The sequence below is a fragment of the Pagrus pagrus genome (assembly GCF_965226575.1).
Source record: "Pagrus pagrus genome assembly, chromosome: 22".
NCBI lineage: Eukaryota > Metazoa > Chordata > Actinopteri > Spariformes > Sparidae > Pagrus > Pagrus pagrus.
In genome coordinates this window covers 753237-775460 of record NC_140204.1, presented here as the reverse complement: position 1 = coordinate 775460, position 22224 = coordinate 753237, and the positions used below count along the sequence as shown (strand labels likewise).

The following is a 22224-nucleotide window of genomic DNA, read 5'->3' as shown; positions in this document are numbered from 1 at the left end:
GTCTTTGTCACAGCAGCAAAGGACAGTATTACAATAAACAATAATAAAAATTGAAAAAATAAACAGTATAATAAGAAGATAAGAAATAGAATTGACTGGTTTATACATCATATTTACAATATGAACAATGTAATTATAAACAGTGTGGTATCTTTATTTACAAATAATAAATAATAAATAATAAATATGGGTTTGTAAAAATTGTCCAGTTAGTGCAAACCAAAATGTATTTGGATATGTGTAGAGTTTTGTATTGCACAGTGCACATGTGAGGTCTACTGGGAGGGAGTGCTGCCAGAAGCCCTCAGGGGGGCCCTAGGGGTGCCCCCTGCACTCCAAAGGACCTGAGCTTCCTCAGCAGATGGAGTCTGCTCTGACCTTTCTTGTATGTTGCTGCAGTGTGAGAGTCCAGTCCAGTTTATTGTTCAGGTGAACTCCCAGGTACTTGTAAGACGTCACCATCTCAATGTCTGTTCCCAGGATGTTCACCTGTGTGCAGGGTTGTCTGTGCCTGCAGAAATCCACCACCAGCTCTTTGGTCTTCCCGGCGCTGAGCTGGAGGTGGTTCTGCTGGCACCAGTCCACAAAGTCCTGAATAAGTTTTCTGTAGGCTCTGTCGTCCCCGTCCCTGATGAGGCCGACGATAGCAGAGTCGTCAGAGAACTTTTGTAGATGGCTGTGGGGTGTTTGGTGGGAGAAGTCTGCAGTGTACAGGGTGAACAGGAGAGGGGCCAGGACTGTTCCCTGTGGGGCCCCCGTACTGCAGACGACCGTGTCCGACACACAGTCCCGAGTCCTCACGTACTGTGGCCGGTTGGTGAGGTAGTCGAGGATCCAGGTCGTGAGGTGTTGGTCCACCCCCGTGAGCTCCAGCTTGTCCCCCAGAAGTGCAGGCTGTATGGTGTTGAAAGCACTGGAGAAATCAAAGAACATGATCCTCACAGTGCGTCCAGGCTTTTCCAGGTGGGACAATGATCTGTCCAGGAGGAAGATGATGGCGTCGTCCACTCCGATGCCAGGCTGGTAGGCAAACTGGAGTGGGTCCATAAAAGGACCCACCAGAGGGCGGAGATGGACAAGGACCAGCCGCTCCAGGGTCTTCATCAGGTGTGAAGTGAGAGCAACTGGTAGCTGTTGAAGTCTTTTGGGTGAGGGATCTTTGGTACTGGTACCACGCAGGAGGTTTTCCACAGCAGTGGCACTTTTCCCAGCTTCAGGCTCATGTTGAAGATGTACTCCACAATCCTGCACAGCTGGTCTGCACAGGACTTGAGGAGCCTGGAGCTGATCCCGTCTGGACCCGTGGCCTTCTTCACCTTCATCTTCCTCAGCTTGTTCCTCACCTGGACAGTGAAGAGGGACAGATTGGAGCAGGGGGGCTGAGTGTCGGGTGGGGGAGGTGGGTGAATGTCAGGGGGGCAGTGGGGGGTGTCTGCGACATGAAAGCAGTGGAGAGGGAGGTAGAGGTGAGAATGGGGCAGGAAACAGGGGGGTGGAAGAGGTGGTGGGGGGCAGCAGAGATGACTGGGCCGGGGGAGGGGTGGGTGTCTGATCAAACCTATTGAAGAATAGGTTCAGGTCGTTCACCCATGTCTGATCCCCGGCAGCCTGAGAGTCTGGTTTCCTCAGCCCTGAGATGGTTTTAAGGCTTTTCCAGACTCCACTGATGTTACTCTGCTGCAGCTGGACCTCCATCTTCCTCCTGTAGCTGTTCTTCCCCTCTCGGATCTTCTTCCTCAGCTCCTTCTGCACAGCCTTCAGCTCCTCCTTGTTTCCTGACCTAAAGGCCCTCTTTTTCTCCTTAAGGAGAGCCTTAATGTCAGGATTAATCCAGGGTTTGCTATTTGAAAAACACCGTACAGTCCTGGTGGGTACAGTGTTTTCAACACAGAAGTTTATGTAGTCCGTTATGCATCCTGTTAAGCTGTCGATGTCCTCCCCATGAGAAACACACAGTTCTTCCCACACAGTCGAGTCAAAGCAGTCCCTCAGAGCCTCTTCAGACTCCTCAGTCCATGCTTTAACTCTGCGGGTCTCCACTGGTTGCCTGTTTACGAGGGGCTTGTACACAGGCAGGAGATGAACCAGGTTGTGGTCAGATCTTCCCAGGGGAGGGAGGGGGGGATGAGTTGTATGCCTCCTTGCTGTTGGCATAGAATAAGTCCAGTGTTTTATTGTCTCTGGTGTGGCAGGTGACATACTGTGTGAATGTGGGCAGGGTGGAGGACAGAGAGGCATGATTGAAGTCCCCAGAGATGAGGAAGAGGGCCTGTGGGTGCTGTGTCTGCGGTGAGCTTGTGACTGAGTGGAGAGCGTCTCAAGCTGCATCAGCGTTAGCAGAGGGGGGGATATACACTGCGATCATGATCACCTGTGTAAACTCCCTCGGGAGGTAGTACGGCCTCATGCTAACCGCTAAAAGTTCAACGCCGTTACTGCAGACCTGTTCTTTAACAGTGATGTGCCCAGAGTTACACCATCTGTCATTAACAAGCACAGCCAGCCCTCCTCCTTTCCTCTTACCGCTCCAATCCGTCCAGGTTAGCGTCCGTGTCCGGGGTCAGCGCCGTTAGCCACGTCTCAGTAAACACCATGATGCTGCTCTCACGGTAGTCCCTATGATGCCGGGTCAGCACCGTTTGCTCGTCCATTTTGTTGGGGAGAGATCTCACATTCCCCATGATGACAGACGGGAGGACGGGTCTGTAGCGTCTCCTCCTCTTCAGCTCGCGGGGGACATCGGGCTGCTCGAGCGGCGGTACTGCTACTGAGGGCCAACAGCTGATCCCTACTGTAAACAATAGGGCCGCGTACAGGCTCCCCGGACACGGCGGAAAACAGCGAAAAAAGCAGAATTAAGACCAGAGTGATAAAACCAACTCTGGTCTCCATACTGCCTGGAGAGAGAGCTCCAAAAAGAAGAAAATTAAAACAGTTAAAAAGTACGAAAAGTTATATAAAAAGAAGAAAAAGCTCAAAGGTGAGTGAGAGCTGCTGTAACAGGCTGCCACTCACGTGGTGCCATCTTGGCAAAAAATAGCGACAGATGATGGGTGTAACCGTAGTGACAGACGATGGGTGTAACTATAGCGACAGATGATGGGTGTAACTATAGCGACAGATGATGGGTGTAACCATAGTGACAGAGGATGGGTGTAACCGTAGTGACAGACGATGGGTGTAACTATAGCGACAGATGATGGGTGTAACCATAGTGACAGAGGATGGGTGTAACCATAGTGACAGAGGATGGGTGTAACCATAGTGACAGACGATGGGTGTAACCATAGTGACAGAGGATGGATGTAACTATAGCGACAGATGATGGGTGTAACCATAGTGACAGACGATGGGTGTAACGATAGCGACAGAGGATAGATGTAACTATAGCGACAGATGATGGGTGTAACCATAGTGACAGACGATGGGTGTAACGATAGCGACAGAGGATAGATGTAACTATAGCGACAGATGATGGGTGTAACGATAGCGACAGAGGATGGGTTTTTCACACAAACAAAGACGTGACAACACCTGAGTGAAGCATACATAAAAAACTGAATCCTTTATTGGATTATTTCAGCTGTCGGAGGGTAAACAACAAAATTCTCATTATCAGTAAAAATACAAATAGAAAACAGGATCCTTAATTTGTTTTTATTCATTATTTATTCTACATTGAGTTGAGTTTATATCATCTGAACTTCAAACCAGACAAATCTGGTAGTTGATAGTCATCAATAGTGTGACTGTGTGAGAGTCAGTAGGAGGAGTCAGAGTGAAGAAGAAGCTGACGAAGCGTCCTCCTGTCTTCATCCGTCGTCCATCAGCTCCTTCACGTCCATTTTGTCTCTCATCCAAAGTCACATCAGATCAGTAAATGGTAAATGGTAAATGGTCTGCATTTATATAGCGCTTTTCCAGTCCTCTCGGACAGCTCAAAGCGCTTTACAACACATGCCACATTCACCCATTCACACACATTCATACACTGATGCCGGAGGCTGCCATGCAAGGCGCCAGCTGCTCATCAAAGATTGACCAACAGACCGATCAAACAGATTGATCAGCCATCAGAGGAGTCGGATCAGTGGAGCTGCTTCTGTTCCTGATGTCTCTCCCTGCAGAGGAGACAGAGGACAGTTAGACAGAGACAAGCAGCCAACCAGAGACAAGCAACAACCAGAGACAAGCAACCAACCAGAGACAAGCAACCAACCAGAGACAAGCAGCCAGAGACAAGCAGCCAACCAGAGACAAGCAGCCAACCAGAGACAAGCAACCAACCAGAGACAAGCAGCCAACCAGAGACAAGCAGCCAACCAGAGACAGACACACAGACCTCTGTTCTGTATCGTCATACTGACCTTTGACTTTGAGCTTCACTCTTTTCGCACTCAGGATGTTTCTGTCCTTGTCGTAGACTCCACACCAGTATCTTCCTGTGTCTGAGTCTTTGGGGTCTTTCAGGGTCAGACTGAGGTCTCCAGTCTTCAGCAGGTCTTTCTTCATCTCTGTTCGTTCTTTGTAATCCTGGTCCTGTTCTTCAGGCCGGTCAGGTCTGTTCTGATACAGGAGGACTGTCCTGACTGAGGGTTCATAGCGTTTCCACTCCACTGTAGCGTCCTCAGGCAGGTCAGGAGTTGTTTTGAAGGGCAGCTGGACAGACTCCTCCCCCTCCTCCACCTCCACCTGACAGACTGAGAGGACAACAAAGCACAACATCAGCTGTACAGACAGCAGCAGCAGTTTGAATAACTTTATTGACTGATTAAAAAGTAGTAGAGAAAGCTGAAGGACAGAACCAGGTGAGACCAGCAGGTAACAGGGGACAGACATACAGGAAGTAAAACCAGGTGTTCAAGGTGTTGGACATGATCAGAGTCCTGATGGTGTTGTGATGTTTTGTCCCTGTGGTCTTCACAGTAATGTCTCCTCTCAGTGTTGAACTGCTGTTTGTTGCTTCTCTTTGTCACTTTCACATTTCTGGACGTCAAATTACTGACCTTTGACCTGCAGCAGCACTTTTTTCTTCATCAGGATGTGTTCCTCCCTGTTGTAGACGGTGCAGGTGTAGGGGTTTTTGTCTCTGATTGTGGGGTATTTCAGGGTCAGACTGAGGTCTCCAGTTTTCAGCAGGTCTTCCTTCATCTCTGTTCGACCTCTGTAAACAATGTGCTGTTGTTCAGGCTGGTCAGAGCCGTTCTGATATACATGGACCTTCCAGTCACCTCCGTCCCTCCACTCCACTTTAGCGTCTTCAGGCAGGTGAACTGTGGTTTTGCAGGGCAGCTGGACAGACTCCGCCTCTGAATCCACCTCCACCTGGTAGACTGAGAGGACAACAAACCACAACATCAGCTGTACAGACAGCAGCAGGAACTGTGATGGTAACAGGACCTCACTGTCTCATCCTTCTCTTATAATCCCAGACCTCACTGTCTCATCCTTCTCTTATAATCCCAGACCTCACTGTTGACAGTCTGTCTCAACAGTCAGGGAGCCACCAGAGTAAAGATGCTGCCCATGTGCATGATGGGTAGTGTAGTAGTAGTGACATACCTGACATGAAATAGTGCCTAAAATGTAGTAAAAGAGCTCCAGAAACAAGAAGTCCAACAACCAGGAGAACCAGGAGAACCAGGAGAGCTGTGGCCCAGGATGGGAATCGTTCTGTGGGACCAGAAACATAAAGAACATGACCTCTGACCTCTGACCTGTATCTACAGCAGGTTTTAGGGTTAGTTGCTGACCTTTGACCTGCAGCTGTACGTCCGTCACTCTCAGTTCTCTCTTCATCCCCCTTCTGAACCCTCTGACGGTGCAGGTGTAGGAGCCGCTGTCAGAGAGGTGGAGGTCTGTCAGGTTGAGGCTGAGGTCTCCAGTTCTCAGAGCGTCAGTCTTCATGGATGTTCGGCCGCTGTAAAGCTGGTTTTGGTCTTTAAGTCGGTCACCTTCCTGCTGACGCTGGTGGACGGTTGAAGGATCCAGATCGTAGCGGCTCCACACCACTGAGGGCTCGTCCAGTTCAAAAGTCTGAGACTCACAGGGCAGCAGGACAAACGGGTCCCCCTCATACAGCTCCACAGCTGAGGCATGCTGGGAAACTGTGAGGTCACACAGACAGAGAGGGTCAATGACAGCAGCCTTATTTCATGTGATGAGTGAATGTGGTCCTCTGCAGTGTGTGCAGCCTGTAAACTGTGCTGCTGAAGCTCAACTCAGACTCAAAACTCAAGTTAAACAACATGATTTATGGAGTAATTTTATAACATGAACTGTGTAATTCCTTGGAAGCTATGGACTAATGTTGTTGTATAAGTCACTACGTATAAAATATTTACGGGTGGGTTCCCACTGGTAGTCAAATGTTGCTTCAGTGGAAAAAGGGAGTGACAACTGGGCATTTAGAGGAATGGAAAATTGTGGCAAGATTATAAGAAGTCAACTCTTCTTCCCTTGTTACTCTATAATTACACAGTGATATCAGGTTGTGGAGGCGGCAGGCTTAGAAGGGTATTCCAGACATTAGAGGTCTTCACAGGTCCAATTTGACGGACCCGAACCCAAATGGACTCGTGAAAATTGTTCCCAGAACCGACTGGCCCCGAGCTATTATTCTAAATCTGAGTTCTGAAACCGAGCAGCACCGAGATATGTCGGAACTGGCTCCGAATAGAACCATGACATACCAACCCGAACCCTAAAAAACCTGTGGACCCGAAATGCCCGAGTTGCTTTATGATTAAATACAAGTTGTCTAGCGTTAAATAAGACTTGTTTTTATTACTTTCTGTTTCTTAGCTAAACGTAGTCTTCTTCTACCTGGTTCCTGCTGCGGGCACTGCCAGCCCCGCTGGCCATAACGTGATGTAAACAAAAATAAATCCACGTCGTCATTTTCTTGTTTAGATGGTCATGTACTGTAATCCTTCTTCTTAGCCATTGCTAACGCTAATCCACCGGTCAGTAGAACACATTTTCTCTTGTTTAATTAACGTTATAATTTTGGAGTTTCCATTGTGCTTTGCAGAGCATACCGGTAACAACACGCTATGGCAACTCGATTGTTTAACCATTTCGAACCATTAACCAAAACGTTACGTTAATAAATAATCTTTTTAACTGCCCTGAGTCCTGACCTAGGGTGTAACTTTTCCTTGAACTTTCACCTTTGACGTTATCATCAGAATGTGACAGTCATGAGTCAATCATGCTCGCAGCCTCGCATTGTAAATGTAAATGTAAATGTACTTTATTTATACAGCCCTTTACGACAATCCTTACGGTGTACCAAAGTGCTTTACAACAAGTAATAAATAAAAACAATTAAAAACAATAAAATACAGTAAAAATCTAAATAAGATAAAATAAGATGAAATAAGTTAAAAATGTCATCATGCTACTGGGTATTAAAAGCCATCCTAAATAAATACGTTTTTAGCCTAGATTTGAAGAGGCCCAGGTCAGAAGTGAGACGCATCTCAGCGGGGAGCTTATTCCAGAGCCTGGGGGCAGCAACAGAGAAGGCTCAGTCACCCCAGTGTTTATATTTTGACCTGGGCACTTCCAGCAAAAGTTGCTTGGATGACCTCACCCGCAGATTCCACTGGATACGGTACGGCTGCGTTACGGCTCCGCCACGGCGGCGGAGCTGATCCGTAGCACTTTAGTCTATGTGTAAACTTCCACCAGGTCCGCTGCGCTGCGTGTCTGCTGCGTGCCAGCTCCGACAGTCCGCAGCCCGGCGGATCAGATACGCAGGACTTCTATTCTGGCGGACGCCGCAACACAACGCAGCAATTCAGCCGAATTTAGCACAGAGCAGACAGGAAGTCAGACACGAAACAACAACAAGAAATCCGGTTGATTTTCAAAATAAAACACTCCGTGTTGATACAAACACAAAAACCTCAAAAAAGAGACAAATACAAGCTCTTCTTCTAATCCGTCGGTCGGGAACACTTCGTGTTGTTGTGTTTATAACACATACATATAACTGCGTTCGTGTGTGATTATGTAATTATCGCGGGAATTCCTCGGTTTCGTTTCTCCAGCGGATCGGCGGAGCTGCGCCGTAGCGGACTCAAAACGCAACTGGTGGGGGTTGCCGGACGAGGACGACGGAGCACAATCGTACCGGGGCCGTAACGCAGCCGTAACGTAGCTGTACCGTATCCAGTGGAATCTGCGGGTTAGAGCTCTGCCAGGATTTCGGACAATTAAAAGCTCAGATAAATACGATGGGGCGAGGCCGATAAGAGCTTTAAAAACAAACAGTAAAAGTTTAAATTCTATAAGAAACAGGAAGCCAATAAAGGGAGTTAAGAACAGGAGTGATGTGCACACGTCTGTTAGTGTTAGTTAAAAGACGGGCAGCAGCGTTTTGCACAAGTTGAAGGCGACTAAAAGAAGACTGGGAGATGCCAACATAAAGTGCATTGCAGTAGTCTAGCCTTGAACTTATTAGAGCATGGATGGCTTTCTCCACGTCGTGACGGCTAAAAAACTTTTTAACCTTGGCCAGGAGACGTAACTGGAAGAAACTAGTCCTGACAACATTGTTGATTTGTTTGTCAAACCTCAGATGATTGTCAAAGGTCACTCAGAGATTTCTGACGGTTGAACAGAGTTTCGAAGAACGGAAGGACGGAAGGGGGGAAAAGGGGAGGACGGGGGTGATTGACAGCTGTGACCGCCAATCGTCGGGTCCTCTCGGGTACTATATAACCCTAACCCTTTCACTATAAGAGACCCGAGCCCCGAGACAAACTCTGCCGGTACCGACCTGACCCGGGAGTCACTTGTGAATGGACCCAAAACCCGAGCCTTATCGGAACCTCAGGTTTTCGGGCTGTCGGGTTTTTCCTAAGACCTCTACCAGACATCCTTCTCCCAGCAACGCTTTCCAGCTTCTTGTGAACAAGATATTTAAACTTCTTCACATGGGGCAGGAGCTCAACCCCCAACCAGAAGGGATAATCCACCAGTTTCGGCAGAGAACCATGGCCTCAGACTGAGAGGTTCTGACCCTCATCCTGACCACTTCACTCTCGGCTGCAAACCACTGAAGTGCCTGCTAGAAGTCACAGACTGAAGAGCCAGCAAAACTATGTAATCTGCAAACTGGACACTTTCTTCCCCATGGCTGTGCCTTGAAAACCTGTCCATGAAAATCACAAACAGGATCCGAGACAAGGGACAACCCTGACGAAACACCCACCAGAAACGTGCTTGACTTAGTGCTGAGTATGAAGACACAGCTCTCACCGCATTTATAGGCTCTGTTCCCGGCCAGCCCATGCAGCCCGGACTGCACAGATTTGTACATTGGGGAGACAAAACAACCTCCACAAACGAATGACACACCACAAGGACCAAATCCTCAGGTCCAGACTCTGCTGTCCACTTACATCTGAAGGAGACAAACCATTCCTTTGAGGACAACAATGTAAACATCTTGTCCAGAGAAGACAGATGGTTTGAAAGAGGAGTAAAAGAATCCATCTGTGTCAAACTGGAACAACCGTCTTTGAACAGAGGAGGTTGCCAACATCATCACCACCTACAATGCTGTACTGAGTTCTCTCCTCAGATAGCTTAACAACCATTCACACCTGGGCTCACCTATCCTTAGAAACCCACATGAAGGCCGGTTGGGCCAACGACCCACAAGTGGCCCTAACGACTCTGAAACTCAGAGCTCACAACGACTCTGTCCGTAACAACTCTGTAAGGACACTCCCATGCATTGTAAAGACACTCCCATACTCTGTAAGGACACTCCCATACTCTGTAAGGACACTCCCATGCATTGTAAGAACACTCCCATACTCTGTAAGGACACTCCCATACTCTGTAAGGACACTCCCATGCATTGTAAAGACACTCCCACACCAACTTTAAAAGCATGCAGCTTCTCCAGTTAGTTAAAACTGAAGAAGCTCTTGGATGAGAGGTGAAACTGAAACAAGTCCAGTTGACCACGATACAGCACTGAGAGTTACCTTCTACAACACTGCCCACAGCTACTTTCAGTTGCACAGAGGCAACCCCGTCGTTCCTCAGGAGAACTCCAACACTGGGGCCCTCAGCTGGGGGCTTGTGAGTGGGGTCACACAAAGAAACTCACAATTTCCATGTAAACTCATGCTTTAATTCATCAAATGTGTTGCCAAATATATAGAAAATATAAGATATAAAAATATAAGACTGGTTAGAATTAATATTTTTCCTTGAAATAATAATGTTGCCCTTCAAACTTTGCTCTGTCAGAGAATCGTCCTGCAGCAGTCACAGCCTCTCAGACTTTTGTTATTCTAGCTGTCAGTTTGTTGAGGTGATTGAAAGAAATGTCCCTCCATGCTTCCTGTAGCTCCTCACACAGGTTGGATTGGACTGATGGGCGGGTTTGAGATTAGGTGACTGTGCTGTTCAAACTAATGAGTTTCTATGGATCATTTGTGTGGACTTTGCCCCGTACAGCTGCTGCAACAGGCCATATAACTGAGGACAGTGTGACTGCACAGTCTTCTACACTCAACACAAATATGAACACAACACTTTGGTTTTTACTCCATTTTTCACCAGTTGAACTCAAAGATTTAAGACTGTTTCATGCACACAAGAATTATTTCTCTCAGCAGCAGTTTGTTAAAATGTGTTAGTGAGCTCGTCTTCTCTGCCAAGATAATCCACCCACCTGACAGGTGTGGCATATCAAGCTGCTGATTAAACAGCAGGGTTATTACACAGGTGGTCTTTGGACCGGTCACAATAAAAGGCCACTCTGAAATGTGCAGTCTGATCCCCTTCAGTTCAGGGGAACAGCTCTGGAGGACATTCCTGCAGTCAACATCAGCATGTGAGCGAGCTGCAGGGATCTAATCCTGAAGACCAGAAGTGAGGACAGTGTGACTGTACAGTCTTCTACATTCATCAGGGTTAAAGACACAGTGAACATCTGCTGCCTTTAATCTGTTCTTCATGTGTTTCTCTGAAGAAAACATGGTCCTGGAGCTGAAACACACTGATGAAGTGAACATGACAAAAAACCCACATTAAAGACACGACGGTGGACTGAGGTGATGATCAGATCAGAGGGAGGAAGGTTATCTTACCGTGCACGAGGATCACAAACACCACAAACATCTTCATCTTCCTGTCACAGCTACAACCAGCACAAAGTCCTCTTTAATGAGCTTCACTTCAGAAACACATGGAGGACATCAGCTCGCAGCCAGTCGTCACTGTCCTCCTGCTGACCGTCCACTGACACCAGGACTGAACTGCACTTTCACTTTCAAAGGTGTTACAGAAGACCAGTTCTGCCAACGAAAGAAAAGACGAAGACAAAACTGAGCTTGATTAAAAAAACATGGTAAGTCATAAGTGTGAGATGAAACGTTGATATTAAATATAATGTTGATATAATGTTGACGTCATGAGATAATAAAACAGCGTCATTATGAATTAAAAAGTAGAACAGGTGAGATAAAAACTCCACATCATAGATAAAGAGTTATAATTATGACATAAAACATAATGATTATGAGATAAAAAGCTGATTCACATGAAGAAAAAACAAAGTCAATTCCTTGTATGTGTTTCACATACTTGGCCAATAAAGCTGATTCTGATTTTAATAACCTGAAACTGCAAATGAACGAGTAACTAACGTCGTCAGATAAATGTAGTCGAGTAAAAGTATAAAGGTGCATAAAATCATGGAAAGTACAATCACATCAAACTGTACTTGAGTACAGTACTCGATTACTTTGCAGCTCCGCTAGTTTGAAACAAAAATTATTTTCTCAGATGTCTGAGTGTCCCTGAACACACCACCGACTGATCGGTGATGTGATTATTGATTATTGATCCTCGTCAAAGTTTAAAGCAAACATCTGAACACTGATGGAGGAAAACAGGAAGAGGTTCAGGTTTCATGTCGCTCAGAGGACGCTGGAACACAACCAGGGTGTGTGTGTGTGTGTGTGTGTGTGTGTGTGTGTGTGTGTCTGTGTGTGTGTGTGTGTGTGTGTGTCTGTGTGTGTGTCTGTGTGTGTGTGTGTGTGTGTGTGTGTGTGTCTGTGTGTGTGTGTGTGTGTGTGTGTGTGTGTGAGTGAGATTAGGGTCAGATTAATTCGGGATCCGGGCAAGAGGCCACATTTAACATCTGTACACAGAGTTTGATATTTTGGAGCTACAGGTTTTAATCCTGCTCGCCTGTCGTTAGTAACACAGGACAGACAGACAGACAGACAGGCAGGCAGGCAGGCAGACAGGCAGACATGATATCTGAGCTCTGATTGGTGGGATTAAACCAACAGGATTAATAAGAGAGCCTCAGCAGAGAGACAGACAGAAGAAGGTGGTCAGAGAGCTGAACACAAACAGACAGACAGGTGCAGTGTGGACGACAGGACTCAGACGGACAGACAGACACGCACCAGGTAACCAGGTAAGTCATGATGTGTTTGGTTTGTGGGGTTGATGGGATACGTTGTAGTTTGAGTGAACAGTGGAGACATTTTCACAATCTATAATCTATAATCTATAACCTATAATCTATAATCTATCAGTGATGACATGAGAAATAGGAGAACACGGATATCTTAACGTACAGGAAGTCAAAGTTCTGCATCCATCAGGGGTAATAAACGAGACCAGATGGGACCAGAGGCTCCGCTGTGTCTCCGCAGAGGTTATTTCACAGTGCTAACTTCAGCCCTTGTTGTTTGTTAGCCATGTTTGCGGGACGAGCGTCGGGGGCGGGCGCAGCAGTCGGGCCGTCAGCGGCGGCCGGTGGAAAAGGCGGGAAGTTTTCGGTCGAGGAGCTGTACGGGTTCAATAAGAAGCCGAAGGTGAACAAGGGGAATTCTGGGAAATCTGACAAAGGTGATGGGAGGAAAGAAACGAAGGACAAAGAAGAATCTATGCTGGCGTCTCAGATCCTGGAGGCCGCCAGGAGGCTGATGGAGAGACGACGACTGGAGATCTACCTGAAGGAGTGTGACATCACCATGGAGCAGAGCAACATACCATACAGGTGAGACACACTGAGACACAGTGAGACAGGTGAGACACACTGAGACACAGTGAGACAGGTGAGACACAGTGAGGCAGCTGAGACAGGTGAGACACAGTGAGACAGCTGAGACAGGTGAGACACAGTGAGACAGGTGAGACACAGTGAGACAGGTGACACACATCATATTAACATCAATAATCAGCAGCCTTCAGGCAGGAGGCTGTGAATTGGCTGTTTTTTGACTGTAGTTTGGTTGGTTGGGTTGGCTGAGATCTGAGTGGTTGTAATGACACCGTCTGACCACCAGAGGACGCACTGACTTCCTGTAACTTGATGACTCACACAGAGCTTCATGACTATTTGTTGTTCTTCACTTCTTCCATGTTTTTATTTGATGTTCTCTTTAATATCAGTGTTCCTCTGAGGAGCGAGGTGGAGGCTGAGTCACTGTTAGAGAACACGTGTGCACTAAAACTACTCCGGTCACTCTGATATATTGAATGCAGTACTGATACTTACACGTCATTAGTGCTGATGGTACTATTAGTGCTGATGGTAGTCTGTGATGTCATAATGAAGGCTTACCTCTGATTGGCCCCCTGGGAGCAGAGACAGATGAGAGCCAGCTCCTGGAGCCAATATGTGATCAATAAGCAAACAAACTGATGGATGTTTTCACCAACCAGAATGAATGTTCAGTTTTCAGTCTTCAGTCTTCATCTCACCACAGAGGGACACATTGATCATCCTGATCAGAGCCCACGCTGATCAATCGACACAATAGAGACATTCAGGAGAAACAACGACCAATGAAACAATAGAAACACTAAAGGAGAGTCAGTCAGCGTTAAAATAGCAGATTTCTAAAGGAAGTTCTGCATTGAGGTTTTAGATGATAACTTATTTGGACGACAACAATAACTCTTGTTTTTGTCAGTTCATTAACACTAAAATACATACAGCTCCATTCACTGAGTGGTGCAGTGACAGGTGAGTACCTGAACACAGCTCATACTCGGTGACAGGTGAGTACCTGAACACAGCTCATACTCGGTGACAGGTGAGTACCTGAACACAGCTCACAGTCAACACAAAGCTACATGATGTATCTCATTAATCTTCTTCCTTCACTTTCTATCTAACCACATTAGTTCGACTTGGATTATAAAGCTGTCGTGCAGAGACTGGACTAAAAAAACAAATCAGACGACAGAGGCTAAAATAAGACCAGAACCAAGAGGTTCTGAAGAACTCCACTTATGTTCTGCATAAAACCAGATCAAAGATGAGCCGAGTGTAAATAGATCAAACAGTTTGTGTGTGTGTGTGTGTGTGTGTGTGTGTGTGTGTGAGTGTGTGAGTGTGTGTGTGTGTGAGTGTGTGTGTGTGTGTGTGTGAGTGTGTGTGTGTGTGTGTGTGTGTGAGTGTGTGTGTGTGTGTGTGTGTGTGTGAGTGTGTGTGTGTGTGTGTGTGTGTGAGTGTGTGTGTGTGTGTGTGTGTGTGTGTGTGTGTGTGTGAGTGTGTGTGTGTGTGTGTGTGTGTGAGTGTGTGTGTGTGTGTGTGTGTGTGTGTGTGTGTGAGTGTGTGTGTGTGTGCAGCTAGTGTAGTAATCCACATTAGTGACAGCATACCTTCAGCCTCAGGCGTCACACTGTCTCTGCATTCAGCTCTAATGGGACAAGTTGAGTGGACGAGAGTGTGATGGAGGGGGGGGGGGGAGGAGGAGGAGGAGGGGAGGAGGAGGGGGGGAGGGGGGAGGAGGAGGATGAGGGGAGGAGGAGAGGAGGAGGGGGGGAGGGGGGAGGAGGAGGAGGAGAGGAGGGGGGGGGGGGGATGAGGATGGGGAGGAGGAGAGGAGGAGGGGGGGAGGGGGGAGGATGAGGATGAGGGGGGGAGGAGGAGGAGGAGGAGAGGAGGAGGGGGGGAGGAGGAGGAGAGGAGGAGGGGGGGGGGGACGATGAGGATGGGGGGGGGGAGGAGGAGGAGGAGGAGGAGGGGGGGGGGGACGATGAGGATGGGGGGGGGGGGAGGAGGAGGAGGAGGAGGAGTCTGAAACAGAAGAAGAAGAGCTGAGTGACATCAAGTATGACATGATGTAACTAAGTACATCTACTCGAGTACGAAATACAGCCCTGATCTCATTTCTTCTTCTGCATCTCATTTATCTGTCAACGTTAGCTACTTTAAGCTAGGACTGATAAACTGCCTCCAGTGATGTCACTCATGGGTGAGTTGCATTGTGGGTAATCACTGCTCTGTTGGACTCGTTCTGGACAGTTTAGCAACAAATTATCAGGATCCATTAGTTAGTGTCCACACAAGTCTCAGCAGCTTTTATTCTGAAGTGTCTGACAGGAACACAGTCGTTCACGTCACCCTGTGGTCGTTTCAGTGCTGCCACAAACTGACACTTTTTACAAGGAAACAAACAACTGACTGTTTTCATTTAGTGCTGAATTTACAAGAAGGAGACAATGATTCAGAGTCTGTCAGAGACAGAGTTTCACTATGTTACAAAGTTTGTTTTAACTCAACAACTCTTAAATCACCACATTTGTGAAGGGAGTCTGGTGAGTGACCAGCTTCAACCTGTTAATGTCACCTGTCCTGAGTTTTGGCCCTTTGTGGCCACCATAGCACCTGTATCGTGGGCATTCTCTCGCCCTAAACTGAGCCTCACAGGCAGTAAATAGCAGCGTGGTGATGAAACGCAGCTGATGAGCGTTACAGCACAAAGTTCAGTCACATGAAGCTCCGACAGTCTTCATCTATGATGCTTCTGCACAGTGACACAGTGCTCTCTCTCTCTGTCTGTGAGATACTCGCTCGCCCAGTGTGCAGCCGACCAAGACAGGAGGGGGAGGGGCTCCCTCTCCCTCCCTCTCTCCCTCTCTCTCCCTCTCTCTCTCTCTCTCCCTCTCTCCCTCTCTCTCTCCCTCTCTCTCTCTCTCTCTCTGTCAGTACAGTCCAGAGGACACTCGCTCGCTCGCTTCTCTTTTGGAGATTCACTTCTTTCCTCCCTGTTGTTTTCTCTCTGTCTGTTTTTTTCTCCTCTGGACAGACGGACGCTCTTCATCATCATCAATATCACCTTCATCACCTTCGTCACCTCCACCACCAGCACCATCCTCCTCCTCCTCCTCAGAGCTCCAGCTGTGGGACTGTGTCGGAACGATGACGGGATGATAGAGACTAACAGAAACTTGTAGTGTGTGTGTGTGTGTGTGTGTGTGTGTGTGTGTGTGTGTGTGTTGTCTTGTAGTGTGACTCTGATTGGCTCGTTGATTCAAACACAGCCAGACTCAAAGTTAACATCCCACTCATGAATTCTTTCCATCATCACCATAGCGACCGGCGACCTTGGCGGCAGCGGTGGTTTCCGCTTAATGTTTCGAGACTTTAGCTCGTTGGCATAGCGACCAGGATGCAGGTGTCCATAGCGTGTAATGTAGGTGGGAGCGGTGGCGGCGGTGGCGGGTCGAGTGAGCATCCGCTGAAGGAGCGGCGAATGGCGTTAAACACCAGCACTGCACCCGCCTGTCAGTCAAAGGTCAGGGCGGAGCCATCAAACAGGCACACCCTGTTAGGCCACGCCCACATGAAGGAGGCCCTCGGTCGTCACAGCAACATGAAGTACAGGTGAGAGAGAGAGCGAGAGTGACACGGTGAGACGGTCACATGACCGGACAGGTGCAGCGAGTCGAGTCAGCGTCATGTTTCGTGTGTGTGTGTGTGTGTGTGTGTGTGTGTGTGTGTTTTCCGTGACTCTCATTGTCTGAGGGCGAGCAGGGAAACAGAGCTGAACCACATCTGAGCTGTTGAATCAAAGTGATCAGAGCTATTGATCAGCTCCCATGTATTGATTACGTATCGATGATAAATGAGTGTGTTAACCTGATCGAGTGACGTGGATACAGTTTGAATATTGATGACTCAGGTTAAATATTCATGGTCTGAACTCAGATATTGATACTCGGTCTGTAAGAGACTCGCTGATATTGATGACCTGGTTTGAAAACCTGATGACTCAAAATTGACCCAGATTAAATATTGATGACCTGATCTTATATTGAGACATAAATATTGATGACTTGGACTCCCAGTCTAAACTTGGACATAATATGTACGACTCTGACTTATACCCAGACATGAATATCAATAACTTAAAACCAAAATTAGGTCATCACATGGAGGACTCAGCATCCACACGGAGGACACAGCCTCCACACGGAGGACTCAGCCTCCACACGGAGGACACAGCCTCCACACGGAGGACTCAGCCTCCACATGGAGGACTCAGCCTGTGTTTATGGAGGACACAGCCTCCACATGGAGGACTCAGCCTCCACATGGAGGACTCGGCCTCCACACGGAGGACACAGCCTCCACATGGAGGACTCAGCCTGTGTTTATGGAGGACACAGCCTCCACATGGAGGACACAGTCTCCACATGGAGGACACAGCCTCCACATGGAGGACTCAGCCTGTGTTTATGGAGGACACAGCCTCCACATGGAGGACACAGCCTGTGTATACGGAGGACACAGCCTCCACATGGAGGGCTCAGCCTCCACATGGAGGACACAGCCTGTGTATACGGAGAACACAGCCTCCACGTGGAGGACACAGCCTCCACATGGAGGACACAGCCTCCACATGGAGGACTCAGCCTGTGTTTATGGAGGACTCAGCTTCCACATGGAGGACACAGCCTCCACATGGAGGACACAGCCTGTGTATACGGAGGACACAGCCTCCACATGGAGGACACAGCCTCCACATGGAGGACTCAGCCTGTGTTTATGGAGGACACGGTCTCCACATGGAGGACACAGTCTCCACATGGAGGACACAGCCTCCACATGGAGGACTCAGCCTGTGTTTATGGAGGACACAGCCTCCACATGGAGGACACAGCCTCCACATGGAGGACTCAGCCTGTGTTTATGGAGGACACAGCCTCCACATGGAGGACACAGTCTCCACATGGAGGACACAGCCTCCACATGGAGGACTCAGCCTGTGTTTATGGAGGACACAGCCTCCACATGGAGGACACAGCCTGTGTATACGGAGGACACAGCCTCCACATGGAGGGCTCAGCCTCCACATGGAGGACACAGCCTGTGTATACGGAGAACACAGCCTCCACGTGGAGGACACAGCCTCCACATGGAGGACACAGCCTCCACATGGAGGACTCAGCCTGTGTTTATGGAGGACTCAGCTTCCACATGGAGGACACAGCCTCCACATGGAGGACACAGCCTGTGTATACGGAGGACACAGCCTCCACATGGAGGACACAGCCTCCACATGGAGGACTCAGCCTGTGTTTATGGAGGACTCAGTCTCCACATGGAGGACACAGTCTCCACATGGAGGACACAGCCTCCACATGGAGGACTCAGCCTGTGTTTATGGAGGACACAGCCTCCACATGGAGGACACATACTCCACATGGAGGACACAGCCTCCACATGGAGGACTCAGCCTGTGTTTATGGAGGACACAGCCTCCACATGGAGGACACAGCCTGTGTATACGGAGGACACAGCCTCCACATGGAGGGCTCAGCCTCCACATGGAGGACACAGCCTGTGTATACGGAGAACACAGCCTCCACATGGAGGACACAGCCTCCACATGGAGGACACAGCCTGTGTATACGGAGGACACAGCCTGTGTATACGGAGAACACAGCCTCCACATGGAGGACACAGCCTCCACATGGAGGACTCAGCCTGTGTTTATGGAGGACTCAGCTTCCACATGGAGGACTCAGCCTGTGTTTATGGAGGACTCAGTCTCCACATGGAGGACACAGCCTCCACATGGAGGACACAGCCTGTGTATACGGAGGACACAGCCTCCACATGGAGGACACAGCCTCCACATGGAGGACTCAGCCTGTGTTTATGGAGGACACAGCCTCCACATGGAGGACACAGCCTCCACATGGAGGACTCAGTCTCCACATGGAGGACACAGCCTCCACATGGAGGACACAGCCTGTGTATACGGAGGACACAGCCTCCACATGGAGGACTCAGCCTGTGTTTATGGAGGACTCAGTCTCCACATGGAGGACACAGCCTCCACATGGAGGACTCAGCCTCCACATGGAGGACTCAGCCTCCACATGGAGGACTCAGCCTGTGTTTATGGAGGACTCAGCCTGTGTTTATGGAGGACTTGTCTGGGTTTAAAGCTCTACATAGCGCAGAATCAGCAAGTGTCAAATGACATACTCTTGTCAACAGACTCTGGGAAATGTGTTGTCCTGGTGCTTTTAGACTTGTCTGCTGCGTTTGACACTGTTGTCCACAGCATTTTAATCTCTCGCCTCGAGCACTGTGTGGGCATTAAGGGTATCGCCCTTGACTGGTCTCGGTCATACCTAACCGACACAAGTTTCTGTGTAAAACTCGACATCTTTGTGTCCTCAACAGCTCCTCTTCCACACGGGGTCCCTCAGGGCTCAATCCTTGGCCCTCTTCTATTCGCACTTTATCTTCTCCCCCTCAGTTCTGTTTTTAGAAAACACGGTCTCATTTCACTTTTATGCCGACGATTGCCAGATATATTTTCCTTTGGCACAAAACAATGCTCACTCTGTCCAGCCACTCATTGACTGTCTTAACGACATTAAAGCCTGGCTCTCTTTTAATTTCCTCAGCCTTAACGAAAACAAGACTGAAGTGATGATGTTGGACCAAGTTGCTGTACTCCCCCCAACATTGACCTTGGCTCTCTGTCACTACATCTCAAGGATTGTGTCACTAACCTGGGGGTTAAGTTCGATCCTGATTTTGAATTTGAGAAGCAGATCTGTGGTGTAGTACAACAAAGTTTTCATCAACTACATCAAATATCAAGGTGAAGCCTATTTTATCAAGGCCTGACATGGAGAAATTAATCCATGCTTTCATCACGACTTGTCTTGACTATTGCAACTCTTTGTATGTAGGGATTAGCCAGGCTGCCCTTGCTCGTCTGCTAACACAGACCTATAGGCGTGAGCACATCACCCCCATCCTGGCGTCCCTACACTGGCCCCTTTGTGCACTACAGAATTAATTTTAAACGTTTGTTATTTGTTTTAAATGTTTGAACAACCTTGCTCCACCTTATTAATCCGATCTGCTTCAGCCTTACTGCCCACCAAGACCCCTGAGATCAGCCGATCAGCTGCTGCTGACAGTCCCTAAAACAAGGCTGAAGCTCAGAGGAGACTGAGCGTTTGCCGCCACTGCTCCCAAACTCTGGAACGAGCTGCCTCTCCACGTTAGACAGGCCTCCTCACTCCCTGTTTTTAAATCCCTTTTCAAAACTTAACTTTTAAATTATTTTATGTCTCTATGTACAGCACTTTGGCTACCCTTGTTGTTTTTAAAATGCGCTATATAAATAAAGTTGATTGATTTATTGACTCAGTCTCCACATGGAGGAACATGGAGGACACAGCCTGTGTAAATGGAGGACTCGGCCTCCACATGGAGGAACATGGAGGACACAGCCTGTGTAAATGGAGGACTCGGCCTCCACATGGAGGACTCAGCCTCTGATATCGGTTAAATTACTCAGACTTGGACTTTAATGTGACTGTCGGTGACTTGGACTTGGACCTGGACATGGACTCAGACATTAGTATTGCTGACTTGGACTTGGACCTGACCACAGAGAACTTGATGATGAGAGAAGTTCGGGTGTTACAGATGCTTTCGATGTTAGTTGATGTTTTCAGAAGATTGATTTAGTTTGAGGACGAGAAAAAACAAATTAAGAGATGTTTTCTTACTCGGGCAGCTGATGTGTGGATGTACTCTGTCTGTCTGCCTGTCTGTCTGTCTGTCTGTCTGTCTGTCTGTCTGTCTGCCTGCCTGCCTGCCTGTCTGTCTGTCTGTCTGTCTGTCTGTCTGTCTGCCTGCCTGCCTGCCTGCCTGCCTGCCTGCCTGTCTGTCTGTCTGTCTGCCTGCCTGCCTGCCTGCCTGCCTGCCTGCCTGTCTGTCTGTCTGTCTGTCTGTCTGTCTGCCTGTCTGTCTGTCTTTGATGTTTAAATACAGTTGAATCATCAGCTGTTGGTATTTTTAGCTCGTCTGTCTGAAGCTGCTTCTTTTGTTGTTTTTCATCGTGTTTTCTGCCGACTTTCAGTTTGCTGTTTGTTCTTTCTGTCAAACACACGCACGCACACACACACGCACGCACGCACGCACGCACGCACGCACACACACACGCAGCCTTTTACTGTAATCTTCACTCCAACAACTGTACTTATTTCCTAATGTACTTTTACTGTACCATCTGTGTGTGTGTGTCTGTGTGTGTGTGTGTGTGTGTGTGTGTGTGTGTGTGTGTGTGTGTGTGTGTGTGTGCGTGTGTGTGTGTGTGTGTTAATCAGAGCAAGGGATCAGCACACACACACAGTGTTGGCTGTGTGACCTTTGACCTCCACAGAATTATCCAGTGAAAGGTCTTGATGAATATGTACAGTGTGTGTGTGTGTGTGTGTGTGTGTGTGTGTTAATTAAAGCCAGAGGTTTCATTACACACTCCTCTAATCACATAATCACAAACCGCTGTCTTGTGATTGGCTGACAGATGATTATCAGAGTCGGCCTATCTGATTGGATTAAAACCTGTGACATCACTCAGTTGTCGTCTTTTCTGCTGAAGCTGTTGATGTCCATCTGTGATCTGATTGGTCAGACACCGTCCTCATCGGTGACCACAATAATAAACATGTTCAGTTTTTGTTACAGTGATTGAGCCTCAGTGAGCTTCAACCAAACTCCATTCAAAATGTCACTAATTTAAGTTGATTGTACAAGTTTTTATCAATGAAGCGCTGTACAGAGAAGTGATGTGAAGTGATTCTGTCTCCTGTAGTAAATCAAACATCTAGTTGCTGACTGAAAATAGTAAAATAGTTTATAGTAAATGTTTTGACAATTTGTGCAGTTTTGAATCGCCCCTTTGTCAGTTCACTTCTGCGTTTGTATTTGCCATGAATTTATTGTTTTAAACAGAAGAAAATGAATAATTAGGAAACTGGCAGTTGCATCATATCCTGACAGAAGTGTTCGATGATTGGTGGACAGCCATTAAAGGATAAGTACCGTTTTTTACAACCTGGACCTTATTTCTGGCAAAAGATATGGTCATTTACTCACCCAGATAACTTTGGTGTCAT

General features: G+C 47.9%; 3 protein-coding genes across 5 annotated transcripts in view; 1 reads left to right on the top strand and 2 right to left on the bottom strand.

The window, feature by feature from the left end:
- Window positions 1–4053: 4053 nt before the first annotated feature.
- On the bottom strand, window positions 4054–4983 carry LOC311251787 (myelin-oligodendrocyte glycoprotein-like; the record flags this gene model as incomplete). The annotated part of the gene is made up of 2 exons (XM_084344430.1): window positions 4368–4983; window positions 4054–4121 (listed from the first exon to the last, which is right to left on the bottom strand). Exons 1-2 carry the CDS (start codon window positions 4837–4839, stop codon window positions 4054–4056), a joined length of 540 nt encoding a protein of 179 aa, XP_084200556.1. The 5' UTR covers window positions 4840–4983.
- A 15-nt stretch (window positions 4984–4998) lies between these two features.
- Window positions 4999–11206, bottom strand: LOC311251786 (uncharacterized protein; the record flags this gene model as incomplete). The annotated part of the gene is made up of 4 exons (XM_084344429.1): window positions 11121–11206; window positions 5754–6107; window positions 5563–5673; window positions 4999–5333 (listed from the first exon to the last, which is right to left on the bottom strand). Exons 1-4 carry the CDS (start codon window positions 11155–11157, stop codon window positions 4999–5001), a joined length of 837 nt encoding a protein of 278 aa, XP_084200555.1. The 5' UTR covers window positions 11158–11206.
- An 84-nt stretch (window positions 11207–11290) lies between these two features.
- The window catches only part of LOC311252012 (voltage-gated potassium channel subunit beta-3-like), a 26055-nt gene continuing 15121 nt past the window's right edge, over window positions 11291–22224 (top strand). The window contains exons 1-2 of one of the 3 annotated variants that reach the window (XM_084344759.1): window positions 11291–11380; window positions 12745–13048. In XM_084344759.1, coding sequence (XP_084200885.1) covers window positions 12747–13048 — 302 coding nt within the window. In that variant the 5' untranslated portion in view covers window positions 11291–11380; window positions 12745–12746. Of the gene's footprint in view, window positions 11381–12370; window positions 12461–12744; window positions 13049–16007; window positions 16670–22224 lie in introns of those variants that run through there. The other 2 variants (XM_084344760.1, XM_084344761.1) reach the window with 2 other exon arrangements.